Below are 25,728 nucleotides of genomic sequence, written 5' to 3'. Positions count from 1 at the left end.
ACTAGATGGGGGAGAGATTCTGATGATGTCACATCATTCTCATCTATGGTAATAACAGATGATGTCACTGGGGAGGTGAGAGATTCTGATGATGCCTGATTACATCATTCTTAACTATGGTAATAACAGATGATGTCACTGGAGAGGGGAGAGATTCTGATGATGTCACATTACATCATCCTTATCTATGGTAATAACAGATGATGTCACTGGAGAGGTGATGGACTCTGGAAATGTCTGTAGTGATATTTATTAATGTCTCCCCATTTACAGGATTACACAGTAGTGAAGAAGACCTCTAGTGATGGCTGTCGGGGCCCTGTGTGTGATGGATGGGGAAGATCCCTGAGCCCAATTATGGCTCCCTCACCTCACCCGCCGATACATAAGGACATCAATGTGCAGAAGATTCTTGAACTCACCAACAAGATGATTGAGCTGCTGACTGGAGAGGTGACGCTGCAGGCAATGCTGGGACATTATACAGTAACAGCACTGGAGGCTTCTGGGTAATGACTGTATATTGTGTTGTCAGGTTCCTATAAGGTGTCAGGATGTCGCTGTCTATTTCTCCATGGAGGAGTGGGAGTATTTAGAAGGACACAAGGATCTGTACAAGGAGGCCATGATGGAGACCCGCCAGCCGCTCCCATCACCAGGTAATGGACGTATTTAGCAGGATTGTAGCTGGGGGGAGTGGGGCATGTGCCCCTGGTGCTTGTAGGGAGGAAGGTGCTGGGCAGGCAGGACACTGTGCTAGTTGGATTAGTGAAGCCACTAACTACACAGTTGTTGATTAAAGTCAGTGTATAATCAGTAGGCCTACATATCAGCAATACACTTTTAATCGCTGATATGTAAGCATCCCGGTCATACAGTGACGCTAGTCAGCGACTACATGGCGGACGGCTGCTGTATCAAGCGGCAGCAAGAGAATGTGGCTACAGAAGATCTCGGCTCCACCAGCCCGACTGCTACAGTAGGTGACGGCGGTGCAGGGCTGGAGAGGTACCTTGGCCCATGCTGTCCTAGACCCCCAAACTATCACCACCAGCTCTTTCTTTGCATTTAGTGCTTTCAGGCCCGGAGGAGGAGGGATCCGGCATCACCGGTAAGAGCTGCTAGGTTGTATCTACAGAGTGCAGCATGCCTTCATTGTGAAGCATGTGTAGTGGGGGTAGTGGGACTGTCCAGCGCAGTGAGAGAGAGCTAGGGTGATGACAGGTAGGTGCGGGAAGGAGGGGGGGGGGGGGGAGAAAGTGACGCTGTGTCGGGAGTGAGAAGATTGTCCTATAGGAAGATCTTGTGCTTGATTGTCTTTCCGTCCCCCCCCCCCTCCTTTCAATGAGCAGTACTTCATACTGTACTATTATATTATTACTAATACAGGGGGAAGGAAGGGGGTTATATTTGCTCTTTTTGGGGCAGCTGCTCCAATTATACATGGTAGTACTGGATGCACCAGGGGTGTCTATTATGCAGTTTTTGGTATTATTACCCTCATTTAGTGCTTGTATTTTACTCTATAGGGCATATTAATAAAATTATGTTTTACTGCTACATTTAGTGATTTACCAGCATTATTATTTGCTGTAACTTACTGAAAAATGTAAGCAACATAGTGAGTTACCATCCATTATTAATTACTAGTGGGAGAGGCTCAGCAAGCAAGGTTCAGATGTGGGGCTGCACAACGCTTTTACCCTGGGTGCAGGAAACCCAGCTACGCCTCTGGTATTTACCATATTTTTGGACTATTAGACACACTTGACTATAGTATACACCCCGGCCTCAGACAACAGGAAATAGTGACATTAGTATAAAATATTTTTTCCTAACTTCTCCAGAGTAGTGTCAGGGTTTGGTGTTGTAGGGTAGACAGGGGGTTAATATTTTATTATAATAGTATTATAATCTACAATAATAAAGGTGATGGGAGGGGAACAACAGAACGCCTGTCGGATTGAGCCCTATGTAGTTCTCCGGCACTGATGAAGTGCCCACATGGATCTTCTCTTTGGATGGCGGTCCTATGTTTGTAGCCAGAAGTTCTAATAAATGCTTGTTTTTATCCTCAGTGATGCTGGAGGACCAAAAACTGGTATATATCCTCCTGCACACTTGTACGCTCACTCCTGCCATCTCTGTGCACTGGGAGTTCACTGTGACACTGGACACCTGCATTCCTGGCCTATTGTAGCAGTGATGTCCTCTGTCTACTTACTCTGCATTCACTTGTACATCATCTCTCAGTGGTAGCCCCCTCCCCAGTAATGCTTCAGCTCCAATAACTGCACATTATTACACAGCATGGCCTCCTCCTATGACTTGTATGCTCTGTCAATAAGGTCAGCCTCGTCTCAGTGTCGCAGATTGCCTGTGTGTCGGGGATGGAGATGGGATTCAGCAGACTGAGGAAAGAGGAATAAGAAGGATGGAGAGAAGAGTGCAGGCAGTACCTGCGGGGGGCTAGGATCAGTCACTCAAGGGTTACTCAGAGTGACAGCTCTCCGCTGGGGTCTACGAGGGGGGGGGGGGGGGACAGGTTATCACTGTTCTGCGCTTGGCTGTACGTTGGACAGGGAAGGCGGAGACCATTCAGATTACTTCACAACCCCTGTGTCTTTCCTGGTTGCTGCTTACCAGGACATGTGACTGCTGCAGCCAATCACTGCCCACAGCAGAGACCTTTTATAGCCAGTGATTGGCTGCAGCAGTCACATGTCCTGGTCAGAGGCAACCAGGAAAGACACAGGGGTTGTGAAGCAATTATAAGTAATAAGAAAACACTTTTAAATGTTTCCTCTTATTATCTCAAAAGACAGTTATAATGTCTTTTTTTTTTGTGTTTTTTTTTTTTTTTACACTGGTTCATATTCTTTCCATTTAGGACCCTACATGACTGATTCATCAAAGATGGAGAAGGACAGAAACAAGATGGCAGAAAGTGTATTAAATCTCACCCTAGAAATACTCTTCCAGCTTACTGGGGAGGTGAGAGATTCTGATGATGTCACAATACATCATTCTTATCTATGGTAATAACAGATGATGTCACTGGAGGGGGGAGAGATTCTGATGATGTCACATTACATCATTCTCATCTATGGTAATAACAGATGATGTCACTGGAGAGGGGAGAGATTCTGATGATGTAACATTACATCATTCTTATCTATGGTAATAACAGATGATGTCACTGGAGAGGTGATGGACTCTGGAAATGTCTGTAGTGATATTTATTAATGTCTCCCCATATACAGAATTACGCAGTAGTGAAGAAGACCTCTAGTGATGGCTGTCAGGCCCCCATGTGTGATAGATGGGGGAGACCCCTGAGCCCAATCATGAGGCCCTCACTTCACCCTCTGATACATGAGGAGATCAATGTACAGAAGATTCTAGAACTCACCAACAAGATGGTTGAGCTGCTGACTGGAGAGGTGACGCTGCAGGGAATGTTGGGATATTATACAGTAACAGTACTGGAGGCTTCTGGGTGATGACTGTATATTGTGTTGTCAGGTTCCTATAAGGTGTCAGGATGTCGCTGTCTATTTCTCCATGGAGGATTGGAAGTATTTAGAAGGACACAAGGATCTGTATAAGGACGCCATGATGGAGACCCAACAGCCGCTCCCATCACCAGGTAATGAACATATTTAGCAGGATTGTAGCTGGGGGAAAGTGGGGCATGTGCCCCTGGTGTTTGTAGGGAGGAAGGTGCTGGGCAGGCAGAAAACTGTGCTAGTTGTATTAGTAGAGCCACTCGCTTCACGGTTGTTGAGTAAAGTCAGTGTATAATCAGAAGGCCTACATATCAGCAATACACATTTACTAATAGCTGACATGTAAGCATTCCGGTCATACAGTGATGCTAGTCAGCGACTGCACGGCGGACGGCTGCTGTATCAAGCGGTAGCTAGAGAATGTGGCTGCAGAAGATCTCTGCTCCACAGCCCTACTGCTACAGTAGCAGGGCTGGAGAGGTGCCGTGGCCCATGCTGCCCCCGAACCACAAACTATCCCCACCAGCTCATCCTCCACTCTGCATTCAGTGCTTGCAGGCCCGGAGGAGGAGGGATCCGGCATCACCGGTAAGATGTTGTGTCTACAGATTTCAGCATGCCTTCATTGTGCTGCTATGAAGACCTATAAGGATGTGTCAGACGAGGGTGCTGGATAATGGGAAAGGAGAACGGAGAGGGACTGTTAGATACTAAGGTCAGGACCTGAGAATGGGATGGTGAGGGTATGGAAAGAAAAAAAGAATTTTGTGAAAGTAAGGATGTAAAAAGTGTGGCACTGGTAATAATAATGCTTGGTAGGATATTGGTATGGTATTTAGGAGGTGTATGGAATGAAGTATGATGTGGTGTTATGATTAGAGATGAGCAAGCACCGAAATGCTTGGGTGCTCGTTACTCGAGTCAAACTTTTTCGTAATGCTCAAGAGCTCGTTTCAAATAACGAACCACATTGAAGTCAATGGGACTCTCGAGCATTTTTGAAGGTGACCCATGCTCCTCATGGGGGAGGTTGTGTGAATCACCTGAAAACATCAGAAAGTGATGGAAACACCACAGAAACGCATAGGGAGCAACAGAAGCAGCATGCATGGATGCATCTGAGGTCTCACTATTAAGCCAAATTGTTGGCAAGAGCCTAGTGATCACCCCCCTAACAATTTAGATGGGACAGACTATAATCAGCAAGGCACACATGCTGGCACGCCTTAACTAAGCACCACACTAGGTGCAACGAAGGCCAATCACCGCCTGCGGGTGACACCACTGCCTCTTCTCCTTTGTTACATGCTGGCATTGCTGTCCACTCCCCACCAGGACGCAGGCACGTGCCTGCATCCACAACGTACTGAAAATGTTTCCCAGCACTGCATCCAGCTGTCCCTATCCCAGACAGAGTAAGGTGCACCCATTCGCCTACTTCACCGACAAGAGCTCCACGACACCGTAGGACGGTCCGACGCCGCCCCCGCACGGAGCGGCCCTTTCCTCTCATCCCAGGGATTCAGGTCAACCCACCTTTGTCCAGGCGTACTGGCGGAGAGTTGGTGGTATTTGACCTATTTTCTCAAAGCGCCAAGAAGGAGTCTGGATGCGCACACTGGAGTCAATGCACCGCAGCCGCCCCTCTGCGGTTTCTCTTTTGGGACAGAGCCACGGAGTCCCTGAGTCCCCACTCTGCCTATCCGCCCGCGGTAGCTGGCAGGTGGCAGTCTTACCCGGGCAACCCCTCCAAGCGTCCGGGCACACAACGACGCTTCTGCCGCTTGAGGGAGCGTGCAAATAGAAAAAAATATATATCTCCCCGAGGGGCTTGTTAACCAGTGCCCCGGGGAAGGACAGCATGAACCGTGAAGAAATTAGTGGCCAAAGATGGTTACCGCGCTGGGATACGTTTCCGTACGCCATGTGACCATTTTAAAGTTGTGCTTTATAGCAGACAAATCGCAGACAAATTAATGTATAATTGTAAGTGCCATCCCATGCCACCTCCGTCGCAGCATTTCATTAGCCACAAATGCCAGCATAGTGGGGACTCAGAGGCCAGTACTTCTACATAGAAGTAAACAACCCATTTTAAAAAGATTGCAGGTGAGAAGCTGAAAGATTTGTGGAGCGAGAGTGCAGCGTAATTGTTTACCTGGAGTATAGGTGAACGCCTGAAACATTTGTTGACCAAGAGTATAGGTGAACTCCTGAAAGATTTGTGGACCAAGACTATGGGAAAACCTCTGAAACGTGTACCAAGACTATAGGCGAACCCCTGAAACATGAGTTCCAAGACTATAGGCAAACCCCTGAACCATTTGTTGACCAAGCGTATAGGCGAACCCCTGAAACATTTGTATACCAAGAGTATAGGCGAACCCCAGAAACAATTACTTTACCAAGAGTATAGGTGAAAAATTTGTGTACCAAAAGTATAAGTGAACCCCTGAAACGTGTACCAAGGCTATAGGCGAACCCCTGAAACATTTGTGTACCAAGAGTATAGGCGAACCCCTGAAACATGTGTACCAAGACTATTGGTGAACCCCTGAAACATTTGTTTACCAAGAGTAAAGGCGAACCCCTGAAACATCTGTGTACCAAGAGTATAGGCAAACTCCAGAAAAAATTGTGTACCAAAAGTATAGGTGTACCTCTGAAAAATTTGTTTACCCAGAGTGCAGGTGAACGCCAGAATTTTTTTTTTTAACATAGAGCTCGTACTTGCTTAATTTGCTAACAGAGCCTGTAGGCAGCCCTCCGTAAAAAATTAGTTTTTACAGAGCATGCTGACATGCTGGTTTAGGAGGAGGAGGAGGAAGATCAGAGAAGGATAGTCCAAGCTACTTCTACCCTTTTTTGGTGTGATAGGGGGTGCATGGTTCTCCAGTTCCAGCTTAAAGATACTTTATGTTATGCTGCTTTCCACCGGTAGAGAAGAAAGGTCAGGGGCAATGCAGACTTTGTTCATCTTAATGAGTGTAGGCCTGTCGGTGCTGTCAGTTGACAGGCGGCTACACTTATCCGTGATAATTCTTCCAGCAGCACTACACACCCTCTGTGATATGACGCTAGCGGCAGGGCAGGCCAGCACCTCCAATGCGTACAGTGCAATTTTGTGCCATGTGTCAATCTTTGACACCCAATAGTTTGTGTAGAACAGAGGGATCACAGAGGACGTTGGTAAAGTCGGCTATGTATTCCCACACCATCTTTTCACAGTGTTCCTTCCTACTCAGCCTAGACTGGGGAATGGTGACAAAGTCTGGCTGGGGAGCCATAAAACTGGCAGAGGCCTTGGAGAGTGTTCCCCTGCCTGCGCTAGACATGCTGCCTGATCCCTGCATCATCCCTGCTAGTTGTCCCACTGAACTACGTTCTCTACCGCTAGCGTTGTCAGATGGGAACTTTAGTATCAGCTTTTCCACCAGGGCCTTGTGGTATTGCATCACTTTCGTACTCCTTTCCTCTTCGGGAATGAGAGTGGAAAGGTTCTCCTTATACCATAGGTCGAGAAGGGTTAACAGTAATCCGTGTTGGCAAGAATGCATCTAACGCGAGGGTCACAGAAAAGGCAGCTTAACATGGAGTCAGCCATGTATGTCATGTGAGTCCCAGTACGCAACACATCGCTTTCTTCACTAGGAGGATAACTCTCAGTCTCCTTCTCCTCCTCCTCTTCAGCCCATACACACTGAACAGATGTGAAGGAAGTAGCATGGGTACCCTCTGCAGTGTGGGCAGCAGTCTCTTCCCCCTCCTTCAATACGTGCTGTTAAACTGATGTGAGAGTGGTCTGGCTATCAAGTGACGTATTTCCATCCCCCATCTTCTGTTCTATCCATAAAGCGTTGGTCTTAATGCTTAGCAGCAACCTTCTCAGCAGGCGAAGCAGTGGGATGGTTACGCTGATAATGGCCGCATCATCGATCACCATTTATGTTGATTTCTCAAAGTTTCCTAACACCTGACAGATGTCAGACATCCATGCCCTTTTCCTCTGTGAAGAACTGCGGAGGCTGACTACCACTCTGATGGCCATGTTGCAGCTGGTATTCAACAATGGCTCTACACTGCTCGTAAAGCCTGGCCAACATGTGCAATGATGCATTCCAGTGCGTGGGCCCGTCGCCCGACAGTCGATGCACTGGCAGCTGGAAGCAATGTTGCAGTGTCCTGAGGGTGGCAGCATATGTGGTGGACTTTCTGCAATGTGCGCACACGTTTTTAAGAAAGCGCTGAACCACCAGATTGAACACGTGGGGCCGCATGGCACATGTGTTAGTCTGCCAAGCTGCAGAGCCGCCACCAGGTTACGGTCATTATCACACACGACCATGCCTGGTTGGAGGTTTTTGGGTGGTGTGCCTCTTGTCACCAAGCTGTGTAGTTTCAGCACGGCCTGCTTACACTTCCCCACAGCAGTGCTGCAGTGCCTCAAGCTACCGACTAAAGGCAACGTGCTCACAGATGGTAGAGACGGGACAGATGGAGAGGTGGAGGAGGAGCAGAGGGGGTATGGAGGAGGTGGCATAATAAGCCGAGGTAGGACCCGCAATCCTCGGTGTGGGTAGCACGTGAGCGGACCCTGGGTCAGACTCGGTCCCAGCCTCCACCAGGTTAACCCAATGTGCCATCAGGGAGATGTAATGTCCCTGCCCGCCAGCACATGTGTTGGTGGTTAAGTGGTCCTTCCCAGTAACCGCGTTGGTGAGGGCACGTTTTATATTTTGTGACAAATGCTGGTGTAGGGCAGGGACGGCGCAGCGTGAAAAATAGTGGTGACTGGGGACTGAGTAGCGAGGGACGGCCGCCGCCATAAGGTTGCGGAAAGCCTCAGTTTCTACCAGCCTATATGGCAGCATCTCCAGGCTCAGTAGTTTGGAGATATGCACGTTTAGCGATTGTGCATACGGGTGGGTGACCGCATATTTCTGCTAGCGCTCTAATGCTTAGGTTATGGACATATGGACAGCTGAACGCTGTGGTGGGACACATTGGTGGAGGCAGCGGAGGACCGTGGAGGTGAAGACGCTCATGCCTGCGTCCTGGGTGGGGGATTGCATCTCTGTGCCAGGATGTTACACAGGGGAAGAGTCCTGCAGTGTGACCCGCAGGCGGTGAATGGCCTTCATTCCACCTCGTCGGGTGCTTAGCCATTATATGCCTGCGCATGCTGGTGGTGGTCAGGCTGGTAGTGGTGGCTCTTTTGCTGATCTTAGTGCAGCACAGGTTGCCCACCACTGTTCGTCGGTTGTCCGCGCTCTCATAAAAAAACCTCCAGACCTTCAAACACCTAGCTCTCTGCGCGTGAGCTTGCCACGAGGAGGTGTTGTGGGGAACAGTTGGGGGATTACTTGCTGTGTCCCTACTTCTCCCTCTGGCCACCCCACCGCCTCTTCCAACCTGTTTTGGTGCTGCACTTGCCTCCCCCTCTGAAGCGCTGTCTTCAGTAGGCTTTCCAACTGAGGTGGGGTCAGTCACCTCATCATCCACAAGACTTGCTGCCCTAACAACAACCTCACTGACAGACAACTGTGTCTCATCATCATCATCATCATCATCCACAAATAGCTCTTGAGACACTACTTGGGAGTCCCCACCCTCATCATCCTGAGTCTGTGAAAGTTCCAAATTTTGGGCACCGGTCACGACAAACTCATCAGGTGGCTGATGAACCATTTTTCCGACCCAGGGCAGGGACCCAAGGACAGTTCCTAGGAGTATGCTTGTTCTGAATCTCTAATTTTCCTGGAGTAACCAGGCTGGGAGGAAGGAGGATCAGCCTGAGGATTTGGAGGTCCAGTCCCTTGGCTAGCGTGAGTGGACTGCGTGTAAGACTGGGTGTTGGATAAATTACTGGACGCGTTATCCGCTATTTACGTCATGACCTGATCGCACTGTTGTGCTTTTAACCCCTTGAGTGGCACGCCCGGAAAATTTCCGGGGCCGAGCTCCACTGCTCATAGCGATACTGCCCGGAAGATTTCCGGGCTATGTATCACTATGGGAGCTGCAGAGCACAATGCCACAAGCTGTGACAGTGTGCTCTGCCTGCACAGACCCACACAGAGAACAAAGCAAGGGCTTTGAAAAACCAGCAGAAGATATTGCCGACATGTCGGCAATGTCCTGCTTTGTTTACAGGTTGCCATAGAGACCATCGGCTTGTCAGAAGAAAGCCGATGGTCTCTGTGGCAGGGAGAGCTTGGTGCTTGGCTGTCAGAGGACACCTAGGTACCAGCTCTTACAGCAGAGATCAGAGAAAACCTCCGATCTCTGCTGTGTTAACCCTTTACATGCTGCAGTCTATGTGACTGCAGCATGTAAAGGGCTGTCACTGCAGCATGTAAAGGGCTGTCACCATCGGACCCCCGGAATGTGATCAGGGGTCCTGATGGGTCCCTGTGGAAGTCCCCTAAAGGGACAAAAAAAAAATTTTTTTTTAAAAAATAATAAAAAAAAAAAAGTAAAAAAATTATTAAAAAAATAAAAAAAAACACTTGTCTCCCTTTACTTTGTAAAAAATCAAAAATACAATCACACATGTGGTATCTGTGTGCGTCGTAATGACCCAGAGAAGGAAGTTAATACATTATTTAACCCCTTAATGACATGGCCCCTTTTTTTCTTTTTTCCCCATTTCTTTTTTTCCTTCCCCCTGTTTAAAAAATCACAACTTGTCCCGCAAAAAAACAAGCCCTCATATGGCCATGTCAATGGAAAAATGAAAAAGTTATGGCTCTTGAGACGCAACTGCAAAACTAGTTGAAATTCAATGATTAGACCATTTTAAAAAACCTGCCCTGGTGGGCACGACAGGGTAGTAGGAAACCTGCCACTCAAGGGGTTAATAATGGTCTACCACGTGGACCTGCAAAATGTGAGATGAAGCATAGATACGCAGCGCTCTACTAATCCCTCAGCAGCAGGCACTGTTTCACCCCACCCAGGACCTCGGCCTCTGCCCACACGCTCATTCGGACGCCCACATCCTTGACCTCGCCCCCCAGCCCTAGTCTTCATCATGTTGTACAATGCACTTGGTCAAAATGCGTACGTTTATAGCCCAAAATATACACAGTAAACGGTAATAGTATAACGGCTCCCAGCCAGCCAAACTGCTGATGCACACAATGAGAGGAGTTGTAGTCCCAGAAAGGACTGTTGGGTTCTTGGAGCAAGGATCCCTGCCTAATCGTAACCGCTACCCTACACAATCATTTTCCCTGAATAGCAGCAGGTCTGTCCCTCAGCTTATGCAGCATGCGTGTGAGGTGAGCCTCAGGTGACCTCCCACACCCATCCTATCTAAATCAGTAAATAGATAGTCCCATGACAGGCTATCCAATGCCTATTCTATATCGAGTGCTAGAAGAAGCAGTGGTGAATTCTGGGATTGTGCGATGTGGACTAGATTCAGAATTATTCTAACATTATCAGGGGTATCGTGCAGGTATAAAACCCACCATGGTCCTTGTGGATCACGGAGGGAAGATATTTATTTATCCAGTTGGCAAAAATACTAGTAAAAATTTATAATCCAGGTTTCAGAGGGAAATGGGGTGGTTATTCTTTGGGGTGGTGTGGTCCTTATTGGGTTTAGGAATTACTATTATATGAGCATCTAAGAACTCCTCAGGTATGTTTTCCTAATAATAGGTCATTGTACAGATGAACCAGGGGGTCGATAAGGGACTCTACAAACTTTTTATAATAGAGCGCAGTCAGCCCATCAGGCCTTGGGGCTTTGCCTAGCTTTAGGTTTTTTTTATGGTTTCTTCTACCTCCTCCACCCCAATGGTTTGGATTAAATCAATTGTTGATTTGGGTCTAGTTGCGGTAGGGAGATCTCGTCCAAGAAGGACTGTGATGCTAGTGGGTGCCTCTGTGGTTTATATTTATAGACAGAGCTATAGAAATCTCGAAATGTCTGTGGAATTCTGTGGGTATTTGAGGTGCAGTTCCCGTTGTTGGATCGGATAGAGTAAATTGTGAGTCTCTTTGCCTAAGCTTTGTGGCTAATAGCTTATCGGGTTTTTTTTTAGCCAGTCAGTAGTAACAGGCTTTCGTCCACTGGAGGGCCCTCTTAACCTGGGATGTGTAGAGGAGATTCAACTAAAGCTTAACATCTCTTATTTCTTTAATCAGGGCTAAGCTGGAGAGCTGTTGGTTCGCTCGCTACAGGATGCCCAACCGCGCTCCAGGTTTACTATGTTCCCAGCTCTCTCTAGCTTAATGTGTGACGCGATTTTAATGATCTGTCCCCTCATGTATTCTTTATGTGCTAACCAGACCCGAACCGGTTGTGAGTTGGGGATGACATTCGTATCTAAGTAGGTTTTGAGTTGGTCATTAATTTAGGAATGAGACACAGGATTTTTTAAAAGAGGTTCATTAAGTCTCCATCTTACAGAGTGTGAGTGTGTGAAAGTTGATCCAGGAAGTGCAATATAACTATATCATGGTCCGACCAGACACATGGGATATTTCTGGCCTGAACCAGTGCCGGCAGAATCAAAGGGGATACGAGGATCTAATTTACACGTGAGTAAGGCTTGGGCAGAGAGAAGGAGGTGTAACTCCTTCTTGCTCCATGATTCTCCCTCCACACATCCACTATTGCCAAATCCACCAGTGTGGCCCTCAATGAGACTCGCTGAGCTGGACTTAGTCTATCAAGACCCGAGTAAGAACAATCTATAGAGAGGGACCGCACCATATTGAAATCTCCTATCCAATAAATGTGGGTATTTGGAATGTTTCGGAGTTTATTGGCTACCATGGAAAAGAGTTTATGTGAATTTGTGGTAGGAGCGTAGGAGTTAACTATCGTTACTTTATTATCATAGAGAGAGCCCTGCAGAATAAGGAATCTGCCCTGTGGATCAGCTTCCATATGGGTAACAATCAGGAGGAAAAAGTTATAATGAGGATAGTAACCCCCTGGTGTTTCTTAGGGGCTGTTGAGGAATATATTTTAGAGTACTGGGGGTGACAAAACTTTGGTGGTGAGGAGAAGAAGTGAATCTCCTGTAGGCAAATAATGTCTGGTTTAAATTTCAAATATTGGGCCAGAGCTTTGCGTCTTTTTAGAGACACATTAAACCCCTTAACTTTATGAGATGGGATAACTACCATTTTTCTGATTGTTTATTATTATATCTCAGTTCTTGGATGAGAGTCTCCATGGTTTCTACCCGTTCGAAGCCTAGAAGGCCCTGATCTAGGAATTACAGACCTTCCACAGGGAGCTTGTCTAGAAGATCCTACATATCGGAGCAGATAGACATAGTGCTTACATGTGGATATTACCTTAGATAGGTACCTTAGATAGGGGTCAGAAATGCTGCCTTTCAATAGGTGGCACTGTGGAGGATTTATTCCATCTCCCTTATTTACCTTAGATAAAAACACATAGCTGGGAAAACTTACAACTAACAGAAACATAACAACAATGTCTTGGGCTTGTAAACGCAGAGTGGTCCAGACGTCGGGCGCGTTCCCCATAATATGTGAGACGCCCACCAGGTCCAGGGTGGAAAGGGCAACAAATAGCTCCAATCCGTCCTGGAGCTAAAGCTAGCTAGAGAAGAAAGGGTGAAAAAAAACAGATCAAAATCTCATACTCTAAACATTAACCATATTCATTGATGATCAGACTGTTTGTCTCGCAGGTACCGAGAGCAACCCAACCCAAAAATGCAGGCACACGGGACATTTCAGAATAGCACTTGAACAGCTAATCGCCCAGGGTGGCCCCCAGTGATAAGAAATGTCTTGAAATGTCTCTTTTGCTTGGGGGGGGGTCAGAGAGATGCGTTGTAAAGACTTGTAGATGACTAAAGTCCACCATTACAGCCCCCTCCCTGTAATTCCCCACCCCAGGTGATGCTGTGTTACATATGGAAGAGTACCGTATAGTCCCGTAGTTGAATGGAGTTCTACATCACTGGAAGGGCCAATCTCGGCGTGGAGATACAGTCATTGACCAGGTTCTCGTTGGCCGCTGGGCTCTGGGTGTCACGACATTCGGAGAATCGAGGGGAATTCTTTCTTCCACCAAAGTACATCTTCCTTCTTCCAGGATTCAGAAATGATATATTTGCTGGTTGATCTTTACGTTCAATGTGAAGGGGAAATTCCATCTATAATGGATATTAGCTCTTTGTAAAACTTGAGTGAGAGGACTCAGACTTCTTCTTTTAGCCAGAGTGATTGGGGCAATATCCGCATAGATCTGGACAGACCCCGGAAGCCTCAGGAGCACGGTCAGATTTTTTGCAGCTGCTGGTATCTGGTCGCTCATCTCGCCATAATGGAGTTTGAGGACAATGTTTCTTGGCAGATTTGGGTTGTTAAAGGGGTTGTCCGGCGCCGAAATGGTTTTTTTTTTTTTTAATAGCCCCCCCGTTCGGCGCGAGACAAACCCAATGCAGGAGTTTAAAAAAAAAAACGTACAGTACTTACCCGAATCCCGGCGCTGCTGCGACTTCTTACTTACCTGAGTAAGATGGCCGCCGGGATCTTCACTCCGGGCTCTGTGCGCTCCATTGCCGATTCCAGCCTCCTGATTGGCTGGAATCGGCACACGTGACGGGGCGGAGCTACGAGGAGCCGCTCTCCGGCACGAGCGGCCCCATTTAGAAGAGAGAAGACCGGACTGCGCAAGCGCATCTAATCGGGCGATTAGACGCTGAAATTAGACGGCACCATGGAGACGGGGACGCTAGCAACGGAACAGGTAAGTGAATAACTTCTGTATGGCTCATAATTAATGCACAATGTATATTACAAAGTGCATTAATATGGCCATACAGAAGTATATAACCCCACTTGCTTTCGCGGGACAACCCCTTTAAGTGTGGCCAGGGCACGGTGGATACGGATGATACATAAGCTTTCTTAAGAGACTTGTGTTAGCAGCGCAGAGAACAAATTAGTTGCAGCTTCATGGATGTTAGTGATAGCCTCTGGCATACCTCTGATTCGGATATTGGCCCATCTACTTCAGTCTTCCAGATCCTCACATTTCAATTCTAAAGCTTCTATCTGCTCAGAGTAATCTTCACCCCAGCTCGTTCCTCATCCAGGGCATCTACTATGTCAACTGTCTTGTGTTTCAGATCCGTAGTACGCTGTCCTAGATCATGTATCTGGCCGTTGATATCGCATAGTGTAGATGGTAATTCTGCTTTAAAGAGATGTTGAATACAAAGAAAAAGCGCCGTAACTAGAGATGAGCGAGTATACTCACTAAGGGCAATTGCTCAAGCGAGCATTGCCCTTAGCGAGTATCTCCCCGCTCGAGAGAAAAGATTTCGGGTGCCGGCGCGGGGGTGCGGTGAGTTGCGGCAGTCAGCAGGGGGGAGCAGGGGGGGGGGGGAGAGAGAGAGAGATCTCCCCTCCGTTCCTCCCCGCAGCTCCCTGCTCGCCGCCGGCACCCGAACCTAGTCTCTCGAACGGGCAGGTACTCGCTAAGGGCAATGCTCGCTCGAGCAATTGCCCTTAGCGAGTATGCTCGCTCATCACTAGCCGTAACGGAGGCAGAGTGAGGAGTCTTCTGATGTTGATAGTGGGAGGACAGATTGGTCTCCTAGTGGTGGAGATGTTGGGTTGTCCATATGTGGACTCTGAACCTGTGACCTCTCCAGTTCGGATGGGCTGGGTCGGGGGCTTGAGAATAGTTCTGGGAGTATGCTCTGGGATGTAAAAGGTCATGATTTATTCTGTTTGCTGTTTTTCTTTGTCTCAATGACGGACTTCAATCCGGCTCTCAATGAAATATCCAGGATGGGGGTGGAGCACAGGTCACGAGTGAAGAAGAAACATCGTGCCCGTGTATGTGGCCTTCCAGCTTAGTGGGGGTCCTAGTGGGTCTGCTGCATATAACTAGAAATAGGAAATTGAATTGGCCAGCAATATGGGGGCCTGAGCAGATTCCGCTGGTTGTGGTTCTTTTCAAAACACTTGATGCAAAAATCGCTGTGCATGAACTGTAGAATATATATGAGGTATAGGAGGGTGTACTATCAGAGCTGGCCACTAGGTGCCATAAATACAGCACCAGAACCAAGGTCATAACATAATTACAACAACAAAATCAAGCTTGGTGATGTACATACATACAATACCAGAACCAAGCTTGGTACGTAAATACAGCAACTGAGCCAAGCTGTGTACATGTAAACAGAACCAGGAACTGTATTTCCCTTTTATGACCAGTTTCAGACGAGCGCATTAAGGGCACAGTTTACAGATGTATCGCAGCCTGACAGCAGGTCTACAGAGCAGAGCTTGCTGCATGACCGGGAACTATGAAGTGTATAGGCTGCGAGTAGAAGCAGGGGCATACAAAGAACCCTGGGGGACCTAGAGCAAACCTCAGAACCCACCCCCCCCCCCCACTGGAATAAATTAAAAATTATGTAATATATTATTTTCTTCCTGTTTTCTTGCAGCCAAACTTACTTCTCTTCCCTCTTCCCATTAAGCTGCTGCTGCAACCACTAGTTGACATTTCAGTGCCCCTCCCCCTCCCTTTACATCCAATAATATGCCCATTGTGGTCTTACTTTATGTAATATTGCCCCCTGCCATGGCCTCAATTAGTAATGTGACTCGCTCTAAGGCTTCAATCGATAATGTGACCCCCACTCTGTGGCCTCAGTTAGTATTGTGACCTCCTATGCTCCCAATCAGTGGTATAACTAGAGTCTTATGGGACTCAGAATAAACTTTAAACACCAAAAGGTATCAGCTCCATCATCCTCCAATGTCCCCCAAACAGACCCCATGTTCCATTGCCCCATTATCCTCCATTGTGCGCTCGCTCTCTCCAGCTCACAACGTGACCTCACTTCTTTCCCCCCTGTGCGGTCAGTCAAACTACAGTGAATGCTGGAGCCGGGGAGGGAGGTCACTCTGTCAGCCTATGAGAGAGCAGGACACGACAGTACCGTGAGTAAGACTGTCAGCACTAGTACTTGCAGGAGTCCCCGTACCTTTGAGAGCAGCGGCAAACATGGTGACTGTAAACCTTGGCCTGGAAGAACATGCCTCCCTGCCCCGGTCTGATGTGACAGCATATCGCATTATTGAATGCACTAAGCTGTTTTACAGATGAGCAGTTCTATATTTGCTGCCCACCATGTGTTACTGACATCCGGCTTCATGGGAGATTTCTTTATGGAAAAACAGAAACTGATGTTGGTGCAGAAATGGCCGAACTCCATCTGTATGGAATATACTATTCCTGTAGCTACCGAGGACAGGAGCCCGGGTCTTGTGGAGGACTCTGCAAATTACTCTTCATGACCCTTATCAGATCCCCAGATCCCCTATATTGATGGAAACCAGAATTAGCTACTTTTAAGTCCCAACTCACATCTGTAGTTTTTGATGATTTGTTCTTCACTGACAATCACTTGGTGTTTAAGTGAGCTGCAAACCAAGTGACTTCAAAAGTTGAGCGATTCTCACTCAGTTTCTCTGTCAGGATCCGTGTTTACATGGGCAGACAGTCATCCATAATGGCTCTCTTCAGTCATAGCTCTAGCAGCTGTCAGCCTGTGTAAAAGCACCCATTGATGATGATTACCTTTTTCTACATGACTTGTTATTTGTATAGAAATGTTATAAAATATCAGTATCATTTTTAAAGTCTATAGTATTAAAGAATAATCAACTTTATTCTTGGCAGATGACGGTATCGGGAGCTCAGAGAGACATCTGATATCTGCAGATTGTAAAGCAGAGGATTGTGGTATCACACAAGATACATATGAAGAACCTGCCAATATCCCAGATATCCCCTCAGCCCTTCACAGCAAAGATCCATCATCGGATCCTCTTATACAGGTCCCATCTTCTGATTCATCACAGACTGATGAGCAGAATAGATGTCACAGGAGGGGAGAAGATCATAGAACTCACACAGGGGAGAAGACATATTCATGTTCAGAATGTGGGAAATGTTTTGCTCACAAAACACATTTCCTGCGACATCAAGAATTTCACACAGGAGAGAAGCCATTTTCTTGTTCAGAATGTGGGAAATGTTTTACATGGAAATCAAACCTTGTTAGACATCAGAGAACTCACAGAGGAGAGAAGCCATTTTCATGTTCAAAATGTGAGAAATGTTTTGCAGCAAAATCAGCCCTTGTTACACATAAAAGAACTCACAGAGGAGAGAAGCCATTTTCATGTTCAAAATGTGAGAAATGTTTTGCAGCAAAATCAGCCCTTGTTACACATAAAAGAATTCACACAGGAGAAAAGCCATTTTCTTGTTCAGAATGTGGGAAATGTTTTACAGAGAAATCAGCCCTTGTTATACATAAGAGAATTCACACAGGAGAAAAGCCATTTTCTTATCCAGAATGTGGGAAATGTTTTATAAAAAAATCAGCCCTTGGTACACATAAAAGAATTCACACAGGAGAGAAGCCATTTCCTTGTTCAGAATGTGGGAAATGTTTTACAGAGAAATCAGTCCTTGTTACACATAAGAGAATTCACACAGGAGAAAAGCCATTTTCTTGTTCAGAATGTGGGAAATGTTTTGCAGCGAAATCATCCGGTGTTACACATAAGAGAATTCACACAGGAGAAAAGCCATTTTCTTGTCCAGAATGTGGGAAATGTTTTATAAAAAAATCAGCCCTTGTTAGACATAAAAGAATTCACACAGGAGAGAAGCCATTTCCTTGTTCAGAATGTGGGAAATGTTTTGCAGCGAAATCAGTCCTTGCTACACATAAGAGAATTCACACAGGAGAAAAGCCATTTGCTTGTTCAGAATGTGGGAAATGTTTTGCAGCGAAATCAGTCCTTGTTACACATAAGAGAATTCACACAGGAGAAAAGTCATTTTCTTGTTCAGAATGTGGGAAATGTTTTACAATGAAAAAGCACCTGGTTAAACACCAGCGAACTCACACAGTAGAGAAGCCATTTTCTTGTTCAGAATGTGGGAAATGCTTTGTAGCGAAATCAGCACTTGTTAAACACCAGCGAACTCATACTGGAGAGAAGCCATTTGGATGTTCAAAATGTGGGAAATGTTTTACAGAGAAATCACATCTCTTGCAACATCAAAGAATTCACACAGGAAAAAAGCCATTTCCTTGTTCAGAATGTGGGAAATGTTTTGCAGTGAAATCAGCCCTTGTTACACATAAGAGAATTCACACAGGAGAAAAGCCATTTTCTTGTTCAGAATGTGGGAAATGTTTTGCAGCGAAATCAGTCCTTGTTACACATAAGAGAATTCACACAGGAGAAAAGCCATTTTCTTGTTCAGAATGTGGGAAATGTTTTACAATGAAAAAAGACCTTGTTAAACACCAGCGAACTCATACTGGAGAGAAGCCGTTTGGATGTTCAGAATGTGGGACATGTTTTAGAGAGAAATCACATCTCTTGCGACATCAAAGAATTCACACAGGAGAAAAGCCATTTTCTTGTTCAGAATGTGGGAAATGTTTTACAATGAAAAAAGACCTTGTTAAACACCAGCGTACTCATACTGGAGAGAAGCCGTTTGGATGTTCAGAATGTGGGAAATGTTTTAGAGAGAAATCACATCTCTTGCGACATCAAAGAATTCACACAGAAGAAAAGCCATTTTCTTGTCCAGAATGTGGGAAATGTTTTATAAAAAAATCAGCCCTTGTTACACATAAAAGAATTCACACAGGAGAGAAGCCATTTTCTTGTTCAGAATGTGGGAAATGTTTTGCAGCAAAATCAGTCCTTGTTACACATAAGAGAATTCACACAGGAGAAAAGCCATTTTCTTGTTCAGAATGTGGGAAATATTTTGCAGTGAAATCAGCCCTTGTTACACATAAGAGAATTCACACAGGAGAAAAGCCATTTTCTTGTTCAGAATGTGGGAAATGTTTTGCAGCGAAATCAGTCCTTGTTACACATAAGAGAATTCACACAGGAGAAAAGCCATTTTCTTGTTCAGAATGTGGGAAATGTTTTACAATGAAAAAAGACCTTGTTAAACACCAGCGAACTCATACTAGAGAGAAGCCGTTTGGATGTTCAGAATGTGGGACATGTTTTAGAGAGAAATCACATCTCTTGCGACATCAAAGAATTCACACAGGAGAAAAGCCATTTTCTTGTTCAGAATGTGGGAAATGTTTTACAATGAAAAAAGACCTTGTTAAACACCAGCGTACTCATACTGGAGAGAAGCCGTTTGGATGTTCAGAATGTGGGAAATGTTTTAGAGAGAAATCACATCTCTTGCGACATCAAAGAATTCACACAGAAGAAAAGCCATTTTCTTGTCCAGAATGTGGGAAATGTTTTATAAAAAAATCAGCCCTTGTTACACATAAAAGAATTCACACAGGAGAGAAGCCATTTTCTTGTTCAGAATGTGGGAAATGTTTTGCAGCAAAATCAGTCCTTGTTACACATAAGAGAATTCACACAGGAGAAAAGCCATTTTCTTGTTCAGAATGTGGGAAATATTTTGCAGCAAAATCAGACCTTGGTAAACACCAGAAAATTCACACAGGAGAAAAGCCATTTTCTTGTTCAGAATGTGGGAAATGTTTTATAATGAAAAATGACCTTGTTAAACACCAGCGAACTCACACAGGAGAAAAGCCATTTTCTTGTTCAGAATGTGGTAAATGTTTTACAATGAAAAATGACCTTGTTAAACACCAGCGAACTCATACTGGAGAGAAGCCGTTTGGATGTTCAGAATGTGGGAAATGTTTTACAATGAAAAAAGACCTTGTTAAACACCAGCGAACTCATACTGGAGAGAAGCCGTTTGGATGTTCAGAATGTGGGAAATGTTTTACTCACAAATCATGTTTACTGTGACATCAAAAAACTCACACAGGAGGGAAGACATCTTTTTAAGCCTGTTTTGTCAAACCATACAAAAAAAAGTAGTCACATGTCATACAAGAAAAGGGAAGTAATTTAGTGATGAATAAGAAATGTATGTATTTACCGATGAAGAGCTGTTAGTCAGAAACAAATATAATCCAGATAACCCACCTTTATTATCAGCCGTGTACATAGAATATTTCACACTGATACATATAACTGCGTCTCTAAACTTGTTTCTAACTGTTGATAAAAGTTTACTTGTGTAACTTACATGTTTGTATTTGGGCCGATCTTTCTTCTTCCTTTAGATGATGTTTCCACCAATGAGCCCAGCAAGGGCGTCTCCCCTCCATCTCATCACTATAGGGTCATATACTAGGAAGAGTCGCACACAGTAATATACAGCTGTGATCACATGGGAAAGGTTCTACAACTTCAGTGTAACATATCAGACTTTATTTATACTGGACTATACAACTTGGGGCGCACAGCCCGATAAAACAAATGATTTAACTAAAACAGGCAGTATTGATGCATTTCAGGGACACAGCCCCTTCCTCCGAAACAGTTGGGTAAAGTACAATAATTAGGATAGGAGAGTAAATAGAGTAAAAGAAATGGGAGAAAGGAAAAGAGATGCACAAAAAAGTACAAATTATCAGTGGAGAGTAAAAGTATCAAAGTATCGACCAGATTATGTGCTCGGGGGTTCGTGAAGAATCGCTGTATCTGTTAGTTTATATAGTTAGTGTGATTTAGTAAGCAGACTAGTATTATGTATGGATCATGAATAGAGGAAGGAGGGTTTGTTAAGAGTAACAGTACGTAACCTAAGTTCACTCTACTCCAATATAATTGATAACTACATAAATAGTCTAGACAATCTGAATACAGAACTGGCTAAAATAATAATAACAATGGCAAGAAAAACTATATAAGTACTGTTATAGAAATTCATCAGATTAGATAGAGTTAAAATAAGAGTCATAGATGACCACACACCTTAGAAGTGACCAGATGAGACTGAGTGTTCTGATTTTGACAAAGGAATATCAGCTCTTTCCATGAACTGCCTCCTCATCATTTTTTATAGATGGGTAAAAGAAAGTGGTACGATATGCATAGACATAGGTTGTCTCACAAGTATGACAAAATCAAGGCATATTACTAAATACATTCTAGGCAGAAAAATAATCTTCCCAGGCTGAGATGGTCTATGATTCTATAAGATGGTCGACGTGATGTTGAAATCAACATTTGCAAATATTGAGTTGATATCATGTGGTTATTCAGTTAGTCCATAAAGAAAATCAGAAAACTCACACAGGAGAGAAGCCGTTTTCTTGTACAGAATGTGGGAAATGTTTTACTCACAAATCAGATTTACTACGAAATCAAAAAGTTCACAGCGGAGAGAAGCAGATTTTTTAAAACCTGTTTTATCAAACTGTCAAAAAAGGTAAAAATAAAAAAAGTCAAGTGACATGTCATACACAAAAAAGGGAAGCAATTTAGACAATAAGTGATAAATAAGAATTGCTAATAAACATCTGTAATCCAGAAACAAATAATATCCAGATAAGCCACCTTTATATCACCCGTGTATATAGAGTATTTCACACTGATACTTATAACTGTGTCTCTAAACTTTTTTCTAAGGCCGCCTGCAGACGGCCAGGTCGGATCCCACTGTGAGAATTTTGGCAGCAGGATGCGGACCCGTGCCGCTGCAGAGACCTGCGGCTCACCCGCTCTCAGCGTCTTCTGTTCCTTCTATGCGCCGGCTGATTGCCAGCTGGCGCATGCGCAGAGTGGAGCCGGCCCGTCACCACAGACATTTCTGTGCGGGCCTCTGAGAGACCCGCAGAGAAATAGAACGTGCCGTGATTTGTTTTCCTTGTGTGTCTTCACGCGGACAAATTGTGGCCATCTGCATAGGATTGCGGTTTGTAATGCAATCCTATGCAGGCGGACATGAGCAGGAATTCTGCAGGAAATCCCGCCGCGTAATTTCTGTCCGTGTGCAGGGGGCTAACTGTTGATAAAAGTTTACTTGTGTAACTTACATGTTTGTATTTGGACCGATCTTTCTTCTTCCTTTAGATGATGTTTCCCCAGAACCAATGAAGATGAGGGAGAGCTGGTACCCATTATGTGTATAAGTAGTGAGGGGGGAATCACTGCAGATCCCGGACTTTGTGGAGTTTATTAGCACATTTTTTGTTTTGAAAATGATCATTTCATAGATGATCGTAAGAACCGTATTACGCCACTGATCCCAGCAAGGGCGTCTCTGACCCATCTCATCACTATAGGGTCATACACAGTAATATACAGCTCTGTTCACAAGGAAAAGGTTCTACAACTTCAGTGTAAAATATCAGACATTATTCATACAGGACTATACAACTTGGGGCACACAGCCCGATAAAACAAAGACTATGATTTTCACGCTCAGATGAGCTCTGAACACGCCAGATTTCAAGGGAACCAAGAGTTTCATACAGAAGTGACAACTTGGGAAAGCTGCTGCGACATAATAGTCCATATCAGGGTGAAACATTTATAAATCTTGAAGATACTGCCAACAGAAATACATAAGATATTGCTGAGAATTCCAGCCTATCAGAACCCGGGTGCACATCTCCATAATCCAGTAGGATGTAGGAAAGGTTTTCTGTGCCAATTGCTACCCTGAGAGGAAGCATTAGCCCCTTTAACCCCTTGAGTGGCGGGTTTCCTACCACCCTGTCGTGCCCACCAGGGCAGGTTTTTTAAAAATGGTCTAATAATTGAATTTCAACTAATTTTGCAGTTGCGTCTCAAGAGCCATAACTTTTTCATTTTTCCATTGACATGGCCATATAAGGGCTTGTTTTTTACGGGACAAGTTGTGATTTTTTAAACAGGGGGGAGGAAAAAAAGAAATGGGGAAAAAAGAAAAAAAGGGGCCATGTCATTAAGGGGTTAAAAAATGCATTAACTTCCTTCTCTGGGTCATTACGACGCACGGATACCACATGTGTGATTGTATTTTTGATTTTTTACAAAGTAAAGGAAGACAAGTGTTTTTATAATTTTTTTTAATAATTTTTTTACTTTTTTTTTTACATTTTTTTTTGTCCCTTTAGGGGACTTCCACAGGGACCCATCAGGGCCCCTGATCACATTCGGGGGGTCCGATGGTGACAGCCCTTTACATGCTGCAGTGACAGCCCTTTACATGCTGCAGTCACATAGACTGCAGCATGTAAAGGGTTAACACAGCAGAGATCGGAGGTTTTCTCTGATCTCTGCTGTAAGAGCTGGTACCTAGCTGTCCTCTGACAGCCAAGCACCAAGCTCTCCCTGCCACAGAGACCATCAACTTGCTTCTGACAAGCCGATGGTCTCTATGGCAACCTGTAAACAAAGCAGGAGATTGCCGGCATATCGGCAATATCTTCTGTTGGTTTCTCAAAGCCCTTGCTTTGTTCTCTGTGGCTCTGTGCAGGCAGAGCACACTGCCACAGCTTGTGGCATTGTGCTCTGCAGCTCCCATAGTGATACATAGCCTGGAAATCTTCCGGGCTATGTCGCTATGAGCAGTGGAGCTCGTCCCGGGAAACTTTCCGGGCGTGCCACTCAAGGGGTTAATATGCCAGGAATCAAAGAAATACTGCTAGATTCCAAGCACGCTTATGGCGACAATTAACTTGCAGAAAATTAATATTCGTGGACTTACGGCGTTACTCTTTTCACCAAGAACATTTTTGAAACCACAGAATTACCTTGATTCTTTTTTATTGATTTAACTAAAATAGGCAGTATTGATGCATTTCAGGGACACAGCCCCTTCCTCCCAAACAGTTGGGTAAAATGCTAAGTACAATAATTGAGATAGGAGAGTAAATAGAGTAAAATAAATGAGAGAAAGGAGAAGAGATGCACAAAAAAGTACAAATCATCGGTGGAGAGTAAAAATATCAAAGTATCGAACAGATTATGTGCTCGGGGGTTCGTGATGAATCACTGTATCTGTTAGTTTATATAGTTATTGGGATTTGGTAAACAGACTAATATAATGTATGGATCATAACTAGAGGAAGGAGGATTGTATTGCCTAAAACATGTCCATCTCCCACATACCATGAATTATAAGCAGGATTTTCTTGTGACAATAACGTACGGAGGCTGAACCAACTTGAATAGACAGTGTGTCTCTACAATTCCAAGAAGTTGTACTATGTTATAATTAGTTGAGAGTTTTCAAAAGGTCAGCGTGACCCTTCCGGAAGTATTACAGATATCAGGCCTTCTTAAAGGGACTAGATTTCTCTAACAGTAGCAAAAACAAATGGTATGGACCGATTAAAAATAAACAAATAGACCGATGTAAAATATGCATGATATCTGACCCAAGTTAATTAAAAACAAGGCATAATGAGTGTAATTGTAAACATTGGGAATATCGTGCACAATTGGTTATAACTAGGGATGAGCGAGTATACTCGCTAAGGCACTACTCGCTCGAGTAATGTGCCTTAGCCGAGTATCTCCCCGCTCGTCCCGAAAGATTCAGGTGCCGCCACAGGGGGGGGGGGGAGGGCTGCGGGGGAGAGCAGGGAGGAACGTAGGGGAGATCTCTCTCTCCCGCTCTGCCCCGCTCCCCTCCGCAACTCACCTGTCAGCTGCGGCGGCCCCCGAATCTTTAGGGACGAGCAGGGAGATACTCGACTAAGGCACATTACTCGAGCGAGTAGTGCCTTAGCGAGTATACTCGCTCATCCCTAGTTATAACTGTAAATTGGAGGTAGAAAATAATTTTTTTAATGGGAGAAAATACTGCTAGTAGCAAAGAAAATAAAATGGGAAAATTAGACTTACCGGAGGCTTCAGGAATGGAGTTCTAGCCACACTGTTAGAAAGAAGAATGATTGGTGTGGACTGGATTGCTGGGGGAGTGGGGTTATATTGCCAGCAGTGATGGCGGGAATTTTTTTTTTTTTTAAAGTGCACATGCATAGTTGGGTGCGAGGAGGCTAACGAGCAATGGTCCTATGGATAGTAAGGATGTATCTAGAGAAGTACAAGATGAAGGTCTCTGAATACATTGGAAGAGTGTGGTAATCAGCCGATAGTGTTGGAAGTAAGGAATGCATGCTAGCTGGACAGCGGAACCAGCAGCAAATTTATGAGTTGAAAATGTACAGCTTAATAAAATACATGTACTTCAAAAATGTATTAAATAAAATTAATTTCATAGGTTGTCTGTATATAGTGGATTGTGAGGGCCTTGGTAATAGAATAAAAAGTGATACGATATATTCACTTGTTTATATATTCTTTTTATATATAGTAT

At 44.8% G+C, this 25,728-nt stretch overlaps 1 protein-coding gene across 1 annotated transcript in view; it reads left to right on the top strand.

Annotated features, from left to right (window-relative positions):
* The window catches only part of LOC136627321 (zinc finger protein 585A-like), a 368,397-nt gene extending 347,740 nt beyond the window's left edge, over positions 1-20,657 (top strand). The window contains exons 6-10 of the mRNA XM_066602323.1: positions 536-659; positions 2,891-2,994; positions 3,264-3,443; positions 3,526-3,649; positions 17,218-20,657. Coding sequence (XP_066458420.1) covers positions 536-659; positions 2,891-2,994; positions 3,264-3,443; positions 3,526-3,649; positions 17,218-20,375 — 3,690 coding nt within the window. The 3' untranslated portion in view covers positions 20,376-20,657. The remainder of the gene's footprint in view (positions 1-535; positions 660-2,890; positions 2,995-3,263; positions 3,444-3,525; positions 3,650-17,217) is intronic.
* Positions 20,658-25,728: the final 5,071 nt, after the last annotated feature.

The sequence above is a fragment of the Eleutherodactylus coqui genome, chromosome 5, assembly GCF_035609145.1.
Source record: "Eleutherodactylus coqui strain aEleCoq1 chromosome 5, aEleCoq1.hap1, whole genome shotgun sequence".
Taxonomy (NCBI): domain Eukaryota; kingdom Metazoa; phylum Chordata; class Amphibia; order Anura; family Eleutherodactylidae; genus Eleutherodactylus; species Eleutherodactylus coqui.
The sequence above is the reverse complement of the archived record's forward strand: the minus strand, read 5'-3'. Positions and strand labels throughout refer to the sequence as shown.